Below are 15,689 nucleotides of genomic sequence, written 5' to 3'. Positions count from 1 at the left end.
ACAGCAAAGCTGTATTTTGTTGTAGTCAGTTTTGTTGGTTTGCAGACGGAAATGTTTAATTTATTCAAAATGCTTCACATAACCTGTTGTTATAGGTTATTTAGTTCTGATAAATAATTACTGCAACACAGAGAGATTGACAGGCAGCGACCGTGGGGGAGCTTACAGGGGTGTTCTCCTAGGGGTGCTCGTTCAGTCAGTGTTGCTCTTAATTGGCACAAGAGTTTATCATTTTTTATATATATATACCTTTAAAAGGTTCTGACCTCAAAGTTCTATTATTTTAAGCTTTGTTTTAACACTAACATAATCAAGGCCTTTTAGGCTGCATTCACTCTGGGTTTGTTTAGTTTGAAACAGTGTATCTTTGTCCTTGCTGTTCTCACTTATCTGCGAGCAAAGGGACCCAGTTTGTTTGGATGCGATCTAAAGTTTGTTCAGCTATTGATGTATTGCTCCGGTTTTTAATACAGCATGTTTTAGATTCTTACATTTACTGTGGAAGAAAGCACTGGGGGAGCTAATTTAATGAATCCAGTTCTGACCAAATTTTCGATCAAAGCTTCAGTTTCTCACACTGTCCATGTAGTTTCGGATTACTAGATTTACACAGTGATTTTTTTTTCTTTCTTCAATTCACTGACACTGTAGCAACTCTGAAGCCGTTAACAAAAAAACTATATAAAATAACTAGTGTTGTAAATCGAACCCTGACGTTGACATCAATTACCGTGCAAATTCTAACAATGATTTTATCATTCATTATCGAGTTTAAATGGTTTAAAAAAAAAAAAAAAAAAAAAAAAAAATTACCTCACTAACAGTTTTTAAAGGAACAATAAGTCCTCTTTTTATAGAGCATGGTATACAAAACTCATTCAAACAAATCCCGATGTTTTAGGACACATTTGATAAATACATTGGCATTTAAATATAGCACTCTCCAATTTTCTATTCCTGCAGTCACTAGTCTTTGCCTTGCTTTGTGTAAAATCTGACAAATTTCCAATGTAAACATAACGGTAAATTGAGAAAAAAAAATTAAACCCTACTGTCCAAAGGAGAAAAAAAAAAAAGATTTGAAAACTACATTAACATTATGTCCTATTCACATGGAAATAAATCAATCTTTTTTTTTTTAATTTGCTGTTGGTTAGATTTTATGAATTGCGTGGTCCAGCTTCTGCCAGTGAAAGCAGCCCTCCCTTCCAGTGTGCCGCGGCTGCAGAGATGCATTTCACTTTTTGCTGTCATGTTTTAATCAAAACTTTACATGACTTTGCATAGCCACTTAGACTTCGATTTGCATTATCTTCAGTGAATACAGCTATATCGTCATTTTTCCAAACAGCACATTAGAGGTAGCCTACCTTTTCCTGCAACAGAACTTTCTACAGCGACACATTCTCTGGTTGATCATTTTATTTTGCGTCTCCACACTTGAATGTGTATAATATCTCTTTCATACATGTATAGCTTAATCAATCTACATACCACGTTGCAATCAAAAATGCGTCTCGTACTGGAGTGCTCAGAGAAGCGTTTCGCCCACGTGGATTCGCTTATACTTATACAGTACATTACTAAGGCCCTGCCTACCTAGGTCTTTTCTTGTGTACTTTTTACCCTGCACTTAAATCCAATGAAGTTATGTGTACCGGTCCAGGTTCCTGGTGTGATTTTATAATTAGGGCTTCTGATTTTCGGTTTTAACCGATTAAACACCCCCTATACAAAAAAATTAAATCAGTGGATAGGCAATAAACACCGGAAAAACTGTGGAAATGGTTAATCTATTCACGTTGACTTTACCCTTTTCACATTAAAAAAAATAAAATCTACTACAAAAATAGTAATAAATACATTTCCCTGTGCTGCTGGGCAATGTCCCGCCTTCCTGACTTGCATCTATCGTTGATTTGTTCTGAATACTTTAAACCCGCCTCAACTACTGAGTGACAGCACATTCCTACATTTCTACTGGAGACTCCGCTTGCGAGATGTAAAATGAAATTACAATCAGGATTGAGGCTTGTTAGCGGGATTTAAAGCTGTATTACAGTTAAGACACAGAGGATTTAAAACAGAACTGTGTTGAAATGTACATAAATGCGTAGACACAAAAACCCCAGAAGAATGTGCCTGTGACCATAGGGATTTCGTTGTGGAAGACAGCAAAGGAAAGAAGGTACAACTTAAGTGTGCAAGTACTGTCGAGGTACTAGACATATTTTGACACACACACCAAAAAAAAAAATACTCAAGCATTTTGAAAAGTAACCGAAAACACTAATTTCATACACTATATCAAAAACGAAAGCCCTGAAAAAAAACGATTTACATCAAACTCGAAAATAGCTAAAAATAAGCACTGAAAAATGCAATGAATAAACCCAAAAAACAGAAGCCCTATATATAATCTTGTTTCAATTTCAAAAAGAAAACTGGACAGGATTTATTGATTGACACTTAACATCAGCCAATAACCACTCTGGGCTCTCCTCACTGATTGGTCGGGTCGGGTTTTGTATCCTAGGAGATCTGAACTGGAATGTTTCATTGGATCACAAACGTCGAGCTACGATCCAGCGACATTTAGACTGGAACAGCAATCAAAAACGAAAAAAAAGGTTGCGGGTAGTGCATTGCTTCAAAACGAAAAGGTAAAAAAAAATAAGAGAAATAAAAAAAATTCTGAAACAGAGGCACGTGACAGCGTAGTAATGTTAATTACTATTTGTTTCGCTCAAGACAGACGGCTACCGTTGGGACTGATTTAAAACACAATAATATGTATAAAATACATTCACAAAGCAAGTTACTCTTGATCTCTGCATCATCATCCTGTATTTGTTCACAGACGCATATTCTCAGTAACATTTATAAACAACAACACATATTACGTTCTTGACAGTAAGTTGATATATACAAGCAGGGCTGCCAACTTTTAGGAAACTGTTTGAGTGAGACTTTTGAACAAGTACAATTTTAGCGCGCGGTGAAGTGCTGTGAGTGACTTAGTTGCAAAACAAATAGACATTTTTTTTTAAAAGATGGAAAATCATTACCTTAGGTGCATTCTGAGCCAGCATTTGAAGCTGCTGCATGTTCACGGTTGTAACTGGAAGCAGCTGACTTGGAGGCCTTGATTACTTCTGCTGGGGGCTCATACTTGAAGCAGTTGGGCTCCATACCGGACATCTTTATTGTCATTATAGAAGACAGTGTGCCTTCCAAGGCCAGAGCATTCCGTGTGTCAGTCTTGTTTAGTCCAATCATTGAAAAAACTCTTTCTGCATCAGCATTAGAGTGTGGCAGGGTTAGAATTAGTTGTGCCACCTTGCTCAGCATGGGTAGCTTAGGCATTCCTGTTACTGGACTCTTGATTGTGGCCATGTGTGCCCACACTTTATCCATCCTGTGGTACACCTCCTGCTCACTGACTCTGCTCACCGCCTGCTCCCAAATGCTTCTGGGAATGTCCTTTTCCTCCATAAGTTGATAGTCCAGGAACTCCTCACTCAACTTGTCCTGTTCTTTGGGATCTCCATATGGAAGCAGATGACTAAACCTGAAATATTTAGATTGAAAGACATTATATAATTAAAAACCCTTTACTTTTCTGTTTCTTTCACATGTTTTATCATTTTTTTAAAACATTGTATCTGTTTCCTGTGTTGCTATCTTTAGTAAATACATTACCATGAATCTAAGAAGCATACCTGTACACAAAGTATAGGGCATCATTCACATCACAGTCCATCTTCTGTTGAAAGTCAATGAATTGTGAATGTTCAAGGACTGGCTCCTTGAAGGGCAGCTTCTTAAAGGCATAGTCAACAGCTGCAACAAAGAATGCCCTCACAGCCTTGTGGAAGTTGTCTACCTGGTACTGACTGATCTCACCAGCTTCATGCAGACGGTTGAGGGTTGTTCTTGTTGTCCAGCCAACATTAAGCTTGTGATCTAGTTAATAACAAAACTTAGAATAAATATATTGTTCCCTTTAGTGTTTACTGCTTTATGCAAGTTTTTATTTTGTTATAGTCAGATTCAGTTTGACATTGTTTTACAAAGTTTAAGATTACCCAAAAGAGTAATTAACATCAACAGTAAACATTCCTAGAAATTAATCTTTTCAAATATTTTTAATACCTGCCTTTGAATTCCACATCTTTAAAATTATTTTTACATAGATTTCTATTTTTAGCACATACCTGCCACCTGGTTCTGTTTGTCTTTATACTCAACTTCACACACATCAGCATTTTTTATTGCAGTTGTGGTAACAAACTTGGACATGAGTTTCTTAACATAAGACCTCATCTGAAAAAAAAAAATCACAAATTATATTAATAATAATACAATGGTAAAATGTTCAAAACAAATCATTATTTAATTATACAACTTTAATTATAATGTTGTGGAAAGAAGTGAAGAATATTATATATTTACCTGTCCATGGAGAAGATACACAGATGGCTCTTGGCGCTGAAAGAGTAAATTAAACTCTGTTAAGACAGGCAGTGTGGCCTGGTAGAATAAGAGGTGTACCTCTGTCATTGGATCCTCAAAATGCTTCCTAAGCCTCTTAAAGCGGGCTTGTTTCTCAACTGTAAATGACAGAGACAAAGATATATCAAGCATTATAGCAAGATGCAACTGGCATTTTAAATATCTAGGTGGATGAGCTAGGGTTGTCACCTGCCACCAGAGTCATTTTGTACAAAAAAAAAGTATACTTTTAAGTATATTTAATATTTAATGTCCCGGGAAGTCTTAGAGATTTCCCGGGACAGCAGCCTTAAAAAGAGAACAATCCAGGCAAAACCAGAACGGGTGGCAAGCCTAATTAGTACTCACTGTTAGACTTGAAGTAGCTGACAAGTGCTCGATACAGCTGTAGAATGCGGACTACTGCCGTCTCCAGACTCAGCCACCGTGTGGAAACATGGTCTATGACAGCCATGTACTCAGTATCACAAAACACACAGAATTCTGAAAAAAAAAAAAAAAAATTAAAATGCTGTGATGGCTTTTCATGATTTATTGTTATCATTTCAAAAAGGCTTATTATATTATGAAAAACTCTTACCATCCAGTCTACATTTTCTCTTGTGCTTGCTTTGAACCAGTATCCAATATCTACAACCACATCCTCCACATCAAAGTCTGACAACTGAAATAGGAAATTTAATTTCAACATTTATAATTTAAGCCAAAGTTTTCTATCTACATATCTTTTTAAATTATTGTTTTTTCTTGTGCATAATTATTTTTGTTTTATCAGAAAATTATCACTCTATAATTATCAGGTTCTAACTAGATTGTTTACACTAATTTGAATCCTCTAAATGATACAGTGAAACTTGAAGGAATTGAAACTTAATGCATATCATCAGTATAAAGTGTCGGTACAAACCTCAATATAATGAGTCCCAGCAGCACTGGCATTGTTGTGAACTATGTGGCAAGGACAACCATGGACATAAACAGTCGGATTTATGCTTAATATCCTTGATTTGATAGAGTTACAGACACCCATGTTCACATTGGCATTGTCCACTGACAGACCTACACAGTTTTGCCATGGGATGTTATCCTTCTTGAGGACACTGTCCATTTTTTCAAAAATGGTCTCTGCTGTGGCAGCATTAGTGCCAGTTGTGATGCACATATCTAGGAACATGTGTTCCACCCTGTCTACATCAAACAGTTTCACAGTCAATGGGTTCATCTTTTCCCTTCCTAAAAAAAATGAATTGATAAAAAAAATAAACTGTGGATAAATACAAACATCACAGTTATTGTGCTTCATTTAATCAAAAACTAGGATTAATGAAAATCATTAAAAGTCCTTCTTTTCTCTAAAATGAGATGTACCTGTATCATTTGATCCATCAGTTGACAAGGTGTATGGCCTGTTTCTCATCTTTTTGACCAGCTCATCATGAAGGTATGGTGCTATCGCCCTGTTGATAATACAAGTAGTCTTGGTCCTTGCAGCACCATATCTCTGTGCCACATCTGAATCCTTAAAACACTCTTTCATCAGTGGGCTGAAGTGGTCAGCAACTGCAAGGGGGACATTGTGATTTACCATCGTCACAGCAACTTTGATCTCAGCTCGTCGTGCCTGAAAACAAAGTATAAAAAAAGAATACTTTTACAGTCAGAACAAAAAGCTGTTTCTGTGGTTAGTCTTCCAGTGTAACAAATGGGAAAAGTACCAGTCAAATGTGTTTGCCAATATCTTCTGTACAAGAAGAAAATAATTTTGGAAAAACAAAATGTTAAAGAAGTTATTCATTCATACCTTCGCCTCAAGTTGTGTCATGTTATCCACCTTTGGAGCTGTGTTCACTGTAAATTTGGTAATTTGCTGCGATTGCTCCACTGCCTTGACCTTCCTCTGTGACTCGCTCTCTATGTGACGCTCCACATCTGCATGGCCCATATGGTAACAAGCATTCTCAGTTCTGCAAATCTCACACCAAAAATGATGCTGCGTGAGTCCCTTCTTAATAAAGGGCCATTCTGTTGTCCACCCGGGCTGGAATTTGGATTTATAAGTGGCTGCCCCACATTTGGTTCTTGATTTTCCAGAAGAATTTGACTTCTTGGCTGGCACAGACTTTTTTGTAGAGTCATCTGGTTCTGTCCCATCAGCTGAATCTTCCCCTACACACTCTATCCTGGCTGCCTTTTCAGCAGGTACATCAGCATGACCAGGTTCTGGTGACAGTGGTGTGTCAAGCCTTCCTAGGCCAAAGAAGGCTGTCAGTTTTTGGCTCTCTGGTACTTTTCGCTTTGATCCTGGTGGACACACTTTGGGTTGTTGCTGTCTTCTAGAGCCCTTTGCATGGTTTGGCTTGTTTGATTTACTCATCTGTAAAAAAAAAAACACACTTTTTTTGTATCGGTGTCTAGTGCTCAGTTAAGAGATCAAACACTGGAGTGTGGCAACTCGTTATTTAGACAGTTCAAAGTTATTCATTTAGACAGTTTTTATTTAGACAGTTATTTAGTTTATATTTGAAAATGGTGTCTGACAAATTAATAAATAATAACAACAACAATCGTATTAATAATAATACTCCTGGTCTATAATTTCAGTAACGGATATTTGCATATTTATAAATCATTCAACATCGAGCTCTAGAATGCTTTTATATTATATATATATATATATATATATATATATATATATATATATATATATATATATATATATATATATATAACAGTTTATCTGTCAAAAAGAACTCAAAGCAGACAGACCATCATCAAAGCAATTTGAACTTAACCACGAATAATATAAATAAACTATAATAAAGTTTTTTGTTAAAATTACAATTGATGTCATTAATCTGATTTTATAATAGCAGCGAAGGATACTAGCTATATCTATGAACTTCAAAGCAACGCATAATTATTAGCATCATAAATAATCACGGATGATCAGATAAGCACAAATCTTAAGAAGATTAAAAAAAAAATTGTGTGTAACCGTTTTCCTACCTCTCAAGCTGTACCGGGGTTTGTATCTGCACCTCTCACTGCTGTCTCTGTCGCATTTCCCGCTCGCCGCTGCTTAAGCTCGCGGAGGACTTGTGATGGACTGTTACAATTCTTCCCGCGAACCCCTGACTGGTTAGCAAGGTGGTTCATTCCGGCAGATGAAGTGCGACACTCTGACTTTTCAGCAGTAATAAATTAAAACATTACACGTGCAGCCATTCAGTTACAGTGTCTTCCAAGAAGAGTGTTAGAAACTGACCCCAAAAATTGCGTGACACTTTTTTACCAATGCGTGTGAGCGTGAGAATATGCTCAAATGTGTGAGTCTCACGGCCATTGCGTGTGTGTTGGCAGCCCTGTACAAGACACGTTTTTAATTTCATGGAATATTCGATTTCATTAAAATATTATCGATTTGTTATCGTGGGGTCCCAATCGATAAATACTTTGATTATTATCGTTATCGTTAGAAGCCTAAAAATAACACAATAATAGTGAATTTATTACTGAGCATTAACAACTCATTGTTTTATTTATATTGTTATCTAGACAAAACATGTTAAATGTACACAAATCTGTTACCATCTGTAAGGTTGTTTATTTTATTTTTGAATGGCGCTAACACACAACCTAATACATTATTCTGCGATTAACTTGCTGAGCCCGCTGATACAGTTTTGTACTTCAAAAAAACGTAAGGCTGCAATCTGTGACAGTCTCAGTTTTCGCAGGGTGTATGGTAACCATAATGTAGTTCCTTGAGACATTTTTTTTTTTTTGCTCTACTTGTTTCCTCATGAAATGGAATGTTTACTTCCTAGTCAGGTTACCTTGTATAGTTCGTTTCCTGTGTGCAAAAGGACCAAATCCAGCTGTTGTTCACATTGACGTTTAGCAAGCAAACCTCTTTAGGTGGACTCGGTATGGTTTGTTTAGAGCAGGGGTGCCCAATCCTGGTCCTGGAGGGCCGATGTCCCTCCTGGCTTTTGTTGCAACTGTGCCCTAAATTACTTAATTGGACCAATCAAGCCCTTATTAGAAGCTTAATTGGTCCAATTAAAAAATTTAGTGTACAGTTTGAACAAAAACCAGGAGGGCATTGGCCCTCCAGGACCAGGATTGGGCACCCCTGGTTTAGAGTGTTGCCAGGTCTCACGAGAAAAAAGCGGCACTGCCTTTCAAAACAAGCCCAAAACAAGCGCAACCCACGTTAGAGTATGAGTGTTTATACAAATTCGAACCCGCTTATTATAAGCGGACTTGGCAACTGTGTTAGTTTCCTAAGTGGACTTTATTGTTCGCACTTCACATCAAACGTACAGAATGCGGACCAAACCCGGTGGTAATCAGTTACATTCTCTGGCGGGCCAGATAAAGCAATGTCCAAACCTTGAGGGGCCACAGGGGATCAAGATGTGCGTAGTGGTGGGGGGTTGTTTAAATGGTCATGAAAATCTGACTATCCAATCAGACTTTACATACAGTAACAAAACGTTGCAACACTGCACTTGCACCAATCAACTCATACATCTCAGAAATAACCACTTAATATGATAAAAATAGAAAGCAAATATAATATCCTGACCAGTGTTAAAAGACATCTTGCAAACAAATAATTATACAAATCTCACTGTAATGCTATTAAAACAGCATGTTATTAATTTTAATTTTATTAAAACTAGAAAATGTTCTGACAATTACTGCACAGCAAGCATTCAAGTTAACTAACGAAAGCACGTATGTTGTATAAGCATCTTATTAAGTGCCTAATTAAAAGTGTAGCACGGTGTTTAAATATGCATGTTCTAGCTCCAATGTGTTGAAATGTCAATGAAATGTTTCTAAATTAAACACATGGCATGACAGTAAACGGAGGGAAAATAAACTTCACTGCATATCCACCGTGCCGTCTTTGAGAGGCGTTCTTCAGTGCATATACACCGTATCGTCTTTGAGAGGTGTGCCGCAGTGCATATACACCGTATCGTCTTTGAGAGGTGTGCCGCAGTGCATTTCTTACTGTTGCCAAACAGGTTTTTTTAAGCCCAAATAAAAGATCTTTGACAGGCTCGGTTTCTTCAGCCAATTTCCTGTGACTGAACACTGGTGGCCGCATTGCTAATTTTCCTAACAATACTTAGTTTATCATATGAAAAATAAAGGAAATATAGACATATGCACTTAGTTTTTTCATGTATTTCTATAATAAAACTAAACTGTTTCTCATTTTAAAACATACAGCAGCCACCCTCAACTTCCCAAGACTTTCTACAATAAACCGGAGACAAACATCTGGTGTTTTGGAAGATTTAAAAAAACAAAAATGTTATTGCTCTGACAACAGATCAAACGTAATAGGTTAATCAATCATATAACTTAATACAATACATAAGATAAAGTATATTACTAATGTATTTAAGTTAAATTAATGCAAAAACTATTTCACTTTCCTGTTCCAATCACATGCTGGACAATTCCCAGCTAAATCTTACAAAATGAAAGTAATTTCCAATACTATTTATCCTAAAATATGTAAAGCTTGCCAAATCTAAAGCAGCACCTTGTTGTTTTTTTTATGTTAATCCCACACATCACTTGCATTTTAGACACAGACGTGGATTTTTGGCTTTGAATTAATGTGCAGCAATGTTTGTAAGAATATTCAGATAGTTTGGCAGTACTAAAGAAAATAATATTACTACCGCTGTTTTCATATTGCACAAAGCCTTCTCTCATTGCTGAACCAATGAGACACTAAAACTAAGCAAATGGGCGGACATTTGTGACGCATGCCAAAATGATAGCTCATCAGAAATAAAGCTTGGCCAATCAACTGACTTGTTCCTGTATTAGGCTGCCAAAAAAAAAATGCTTTTTAGGGGAAGCAAATACCCTGTAGATTACGGCGACTTTATAATCTTGCATATCAGCAGTTTCAGTTTTTGTAATGAAGGACAGCTGACGCTTGACGGGCCAAAAGGAAGGCTCTCGCGGGCCAGATTTGACCTGCGGGCCTCCTATTGAAGAACCTTGCTCTAAACAGACCCATTGTGAACACAGCCTTAAACCTCTGTACTATATTCTATCCTAACTCATGAATCCATTTTTTTTTATTTTTTAAAGATGCTAAAAAAAGGAAAAGATTTATGGAAGCAGTCTTTCCTAGTCGGTGGCTCATGAAAGTCATTCAGAACATTTTCTTTTCCTCGGTTTCGGTAATAAGGCTGTTGTAAGGGACATGGAGATGTGTGGCTTGAGTAAGTGCGGGTGAACGTGTTGCTTGATTTGGGGCTTTGTGAATCTGGTACACAAGGAGATTCATCACACATTATTCTAACCGGAGCTGCTGCTGCTGCTATTGGAATCCCTGCACATTTCAATGTTCATATTCACCCAACTGTTCTTTGACTGGGGATATTGTCCACCACTCATAAGAATATGCTGTACTTGACACCTACTCTATTACAACCCAGCCCCTTTACATATTGCTTGTTACAGTAGGTCTGTCTAATGCTGTACACGGCATGTGTACACATAGAAAGTATTATTCCTATGATGTTTCTTGTGCTGTAGCAAGATTAGGCAGAATAACTCAGGATAGAGGGGGCATCTCTTACTACTTGCTTCTAAAATGATGACACAAGCTGACAGTTCTTTATTGCTAGGCTTGCTACTTTTCAATTTTAACGGGTAAAGCTTGTTAAACGCCAAAGTCCCCAAAAATATGAGTTAGACTGAAATAAATTTACATAGGATAAATGTCGGAAAAAACACTCGCTATTTTTTATTTTCTTGCCAAAAATCATAATTTAGAAATCATCTCTAGTTTGTGTAGTTTTAATACTTGCTTTCTGTCCTGTCTCTGTTCTGCTTTGAATGGCTAGGGGGTGCTGTAGTTTCAGTGTCAGTCATTTCATCCTGTTCTGACAGATCTCGTTGACCTGAGCAGCGCTAGAATGCAGTCATTCGACTGTCAATCATCAAGACCTGCACTGACTGTGCACTTTCATTTGCCAGCTACAGTGCCTGTCATTCAAAGCGCTTACTTTGATATTAGTGGGTTAAGGTGTAGGTAGGCTTTTGCTATAGGTATATGGTGACAGTTAGAAGTTTGATTTGAAAATGGAGCGGAAACACTTGACAGGATGAAGTGGGCCAGGCTGCCTTGCCTCCAGTGAGTTCAGATGTGCTGAAGCAGGAGAGGCGTAGAGCTCCGACTCCAAATAATAAGTGCAAGTTAGTTCTGTTCAACGAATCTAATGTTTTTTTTTTCTGTGCATATTAGTTTTACTCAAATTTATGCTATAAGTCTGTGTAATACACTTTCATATGCGTGTTTTCTACGGTTTATTTGAGACAATTGTTTAATATAGCTCTGCTGTGACCAAATGTTAATTGGAGTGTTGGTAACCATGGTTTAGTTGCATGTTGACTATGGTAAAGGGCTTTCGCTAAATGAGATGTAGCTTTCTTAATGGCATAAAAAGTCTGGAAAAAATTGAAAAATAAAGATCGAAAAAAAACGATAAATTCTTTCTAAAATGTCGATATTGTTGATTTGGCAAAAAACATCTCTGTCTGTACAGTGTCACACACATGTATATGGAGATACAGTAATAAGGGGAGTGTCTGTGCATCTCTCTCTGTACAGTGTCACACATGTATATGGAGATACAGTAATAAGGGGAGTGTCTGTGCATCTCTCTCTGTACAGTGTCACACACATGTATATGGAGATACAGTAATAAGGGGAGTGTCTGTGCATCTCTCTCTACAGTGTCACACACATGTATATGGAGATACAGTAATAAGGGGAGTGTCTGTGCATCTCTCTCTCTGTACAGTGTCACACATGTATATGGAGATACAGTAATAAGGGGAGTGTCTGTGCATCTCTCTCTGTACAGTGTCACACATGTATATGGAGATACAGTAATAAGGGGAGTGTCTGTGCATCTCTCTCTACAGTGTCACACACATGTATATGGAGATACAGTAATAAGGGGAGTGTCTGTGCATCTCTCTGTACAGTGTCACACACATGTATATGGAGATACAGTAATAAGGGGAGTGTCTGTGCATCTCTCTGTCTGTACAGTGTCACACACATGTATATGGAGATACAGTAATAAGGGGAGTGTCTGTGCATCTCTCTCTACAGTGTCACACACATGTATATGGAGATACAGTAATAAGGGGAGTGTCTGTGCATCTCTCTCTGTACAGTGTCACACATGTGTATATGGAGAAATTGTTTTTGAGTGTTACTGACATTCTTGCTTGTTTGTTTGTTTGTTTGTTTGTTGTTTTTTTTTTCTTTTTTGAAGTTTGCAACGGGACTCTAGGGTACGCTACATGTACTGCTGTATTTACTATTGCCATGTTCATCCATCACATGCTGCCGTAGTGGATAGTACACTGCTGAATGATGAAGACGAACCACAGAGTATATTGCTGAGCTGATGGCAGGGAACAGCCCAGTCATCCATAACTACTCTAGTGCCTGGCATATGAAAGTTTCCACTGGGTGATTTACATTGGCTGTTGACCTCTTACTGTACTGTATCTCTGTGACACCCTGCCTGCTCAGAGCTGCAGCTAGATGAAATGCAGACCTAGCCAGGCGGAACGCTAATCGGGTACTCACAGATCTAGCACAGTACATTCATGAATTATTTAAATAACAAAATTACTTTTCATTCTTCGTTCATTTTGACCCTACTGTATATTTAGGGGAAACATGTAGGTTTTTCTATAATTGTAGATATATTTTATTTATTTTTAACGGAAGACCTAGTTAGCTCAGATGGACCGATCACTGCTAGATCGAGTGCAAAGTCTTTGGGAATAAGAACCTAGGTAACTGGTGAAATTCAATATGTTACAGTATGGCTCCTGACTGCCCTGGTCTGTGCTATCTTGTTACTGAAATCAAAGGAGATAGGGTTGCATGTGAAGAGTTCATGGCCTTACCCAAAAAATGATTGATGGGACAAGTTATTTACTGTATACAGACTGATCTTTGAACATATCCAGTAAAGGATATTTCTCCCAGGCTTTGCTGGAGCAATTTGTTCAGGATACCAGGGTGAGCTCCCCTGAAAGTCATGTATACTACTGTAGCAAGAACAATGCTACTTGAGAGGCACTGCTCCTACACCATGCTGGTGCGTTTGGTGTGTACATGTTTTGCCCTTTGCACGATTCAAACTCAGATACCTAATGAGCCAAGAAAAATCAGTGTTACAATAATACAGGATCTTAATTTCAGTATTTGTTCTTTCAGTCAGCCTGTGGTTACTGGCATTTATCTTATTCAATTAATCCGTGGGTAAACAGCATGCCTTGTCCGTCAGGTATGGGAAACGGTGTGGAATTCAAACTGGATGCATTTTGCTATTGTTGGCTCTCGTTGGCCACCATTACTGCACCCCGCTCCCCCCCCACACACACAGGATTGTGATACCAAAAATCTTGAGTGTACTGTTGATTTACCTGTGATCTCACCAGGTACAAGTTGCAACTGAAAGTGATGATAGCTGCAGTTTACAATCAACCTTGATGATGGAAAGCCTCAGGCATAGCGTTTCATAAGCGGTCTTGCTGTATTTACAGTACCGGTAGCCCTCTCTTCATACAATATGGGATCACTACTGTAGTGTTCTGCAAGGAATTCACAAAGGAGTGTTCCATATTATTTAGATTGTCTTTTGAAAAACACAAAATTGAGCTGTGAATGATTCAGCTTGGAAAGGTGTATAATTGAACTGTAATTGAGCAATGATATGACAATTACAAATACAATTACACAGGTGTGCCAAGGTTCAACTACAATTCCAATTACATTGTAATTGCAATTAATGATAAATTACAAAAGCATGGTCACATGATCCATGATCCACTATTCTTAAGTTAAGGCTTGTGGATTGGCACAGAGTGAAGTAACACCTTTTCATTCCTAGAGTGCTGCTTTTGGTCTCCATACCCTGTGTGTTGGGTCCTGGTGCCAACCTGGATGAATACCTGCATGCATTTATCTTATCTAAAGCTCAGCTTGACCGTGCTCCAGGTAATATATTTTTTAAACATGTTGCGCTGGGGATACTTTGCCTTTTAGTTAGGATCTGCCTATTCAGTTTTAGAGCCAATTGTCATGTGACCTTTTTACTGTACTGGCCCATTTGATTTCCAACTATTACATGTGTAATATGTGTACTGTGTTTGTAAGCAGATTGTAATCTTAACACTTGTGCAGAACAGGTTCTAATGATATAGTAGTAACTGATACTAATTTCAGATGTAAGCGCTTCTGTATTTGCTGTCTGAAACCCTGATTATGACCCTTTCCTGCTGGTGTCCTCCTTAATACAGTAAGTTGAAATAAAACATTATTCAGTAACTGAGTGGCTTATTATTTAAACTTTCATAATGCAGTTGTGCTCCTAGACCACTGTAGCAGGGATGGGGTTAATGTCTCTGCCAGCAACCACAGGTGTTGCCACTCTCCAGTTATTGCAGATTGGTGGTAATTGGAGAGTGGTCACCTGCATAAAAGCAGGCAGAAACCCTGTGTCTTGGAGAGGGAGTCTGGTGAGTTTTTGATGTGTGTGTGTGTGTGTGTGTGTGTGTGTGTGTGTGTGTGTGTGTGTGTGTTTCGATCTGTTCAGTGAAGGTGAATGCCCAGCCAGTCAGCAGTGTTTTTGTGTACATTTGTGTACTTTGTTTAACCCTTTTTGTTTTGGCCTGTGTGCCTGTTTATTTGTTCCTGTGCTATTTTGTTTATTAATGTGCACTTTAGTGCTTTCACTGCAGCTTCCTAGCCTCGTTCTTGCCACGATCATGCCAGAACCACCAACAGTACTGCAGGACTTTCATTGGCAAATCTACCTTTTTGTTCAGGAATGTGTTTTTTACTATAATGCTTACTCTTGAATCTATGAAGAGATGAATGCCATAGAAACAAACTATTTCTTACTCTACAGTATGTATGTGTGCCATTTATAGAGTGAGTGTGCTCTCAATGCCAAAGATAGATCACTCAGTAGGGAAACTCACTGCAGCACTTCCTGCAATCTGTCTAAGGGACCGGTCCAAGCTGTGCATAAACTATCTGCTAATACTATGTGTGTGTAAAATATTAGGGGCAACAAATTACTTACATTGAAGTC

General features: G+C 37.9%; 2 protein-coding genes across 16 annotated transcripts in view; one reads left to right on the top strand and one right to left on the bottom strand.

Annotated features, from left to right (window-relative positions):
- The window catches only part of LOC117435256 (focal adhesion kinase 1), a 182,364-nt gene that overhangs the window by 60,451 nt on the left and 106,224 nt on the right, over positions 1-15,689 (top strand). The gene's annotated exons all lie outside the window — the stretch shown is intronic.
- LOC131708209 (uncharacterized) lies at positions 2,950-7,871 on the bottom strand. 3 transcript variants are annotated; one of them, XR_009311294.1, is made up of 10 exons: positions 7,522-7,871; positions 6,317-6,889; positions 5,884-6,136; positions 5,423-5,748; positions 5,096-5,179; positions 4,864-4,998; positions 4,456-4,613; positions 4,218-4,326; positions 3,723-3,966; positions 2,950-3,571 (listed from the first exon to the last, which is right to left on the bottom strand). XR_009311294.1 is itself a non-coding variant. In XM_059010413.1 (9 exons), the coding sequence occupies exons 5-9, from the start codon at positions 4,967-4,969 to the stop codon at positions 3,070-3,072; spliced, it is 1,119 nt and encodes a 372-aa protein (XP_058866396.1). In that variant the 5' UTR covers positions 4,970-4,998; positions 5,096-5,179; positions 5,423-6,136; positions 6,317-6,889; positions 7,522-7,871; the 3' UTR covers positions 2,953-3,069. The 3 variants fall into 3 exon arrangements, 2 of the variants coding, with proteins under 2 accessions (XP_058866396.1, XP_058866397.1); XM_059010413.1 differs by having other exon boundaries at positions 2,953-3,571; positions 5,423-6,136; XM_059010414.1 differs by lacking the exon at positions 5,423-5,748 and having other exon boundaries at positions 2,953-3,571.

This window comes from Acipenser ruthenus, chromosome 3 (assembly GCF_902713425.1).
Source record: "Acipenser ruthenus chromosome 3, fAciRut3.2 maternal haplotype, whole genome shotgun sequence".
In the NCBI taxonomy this organism is placed as follows: domain Eukaryota; kingdom Metazoa; phylum Chordata; class Actinopteri; order Acipenseriformes; family Acipenseridae; genus Acipenser; species Acipenser ruthenus.
This window is presented reverse-complemented; position numbering and strand designations above follow the sequence as displayed.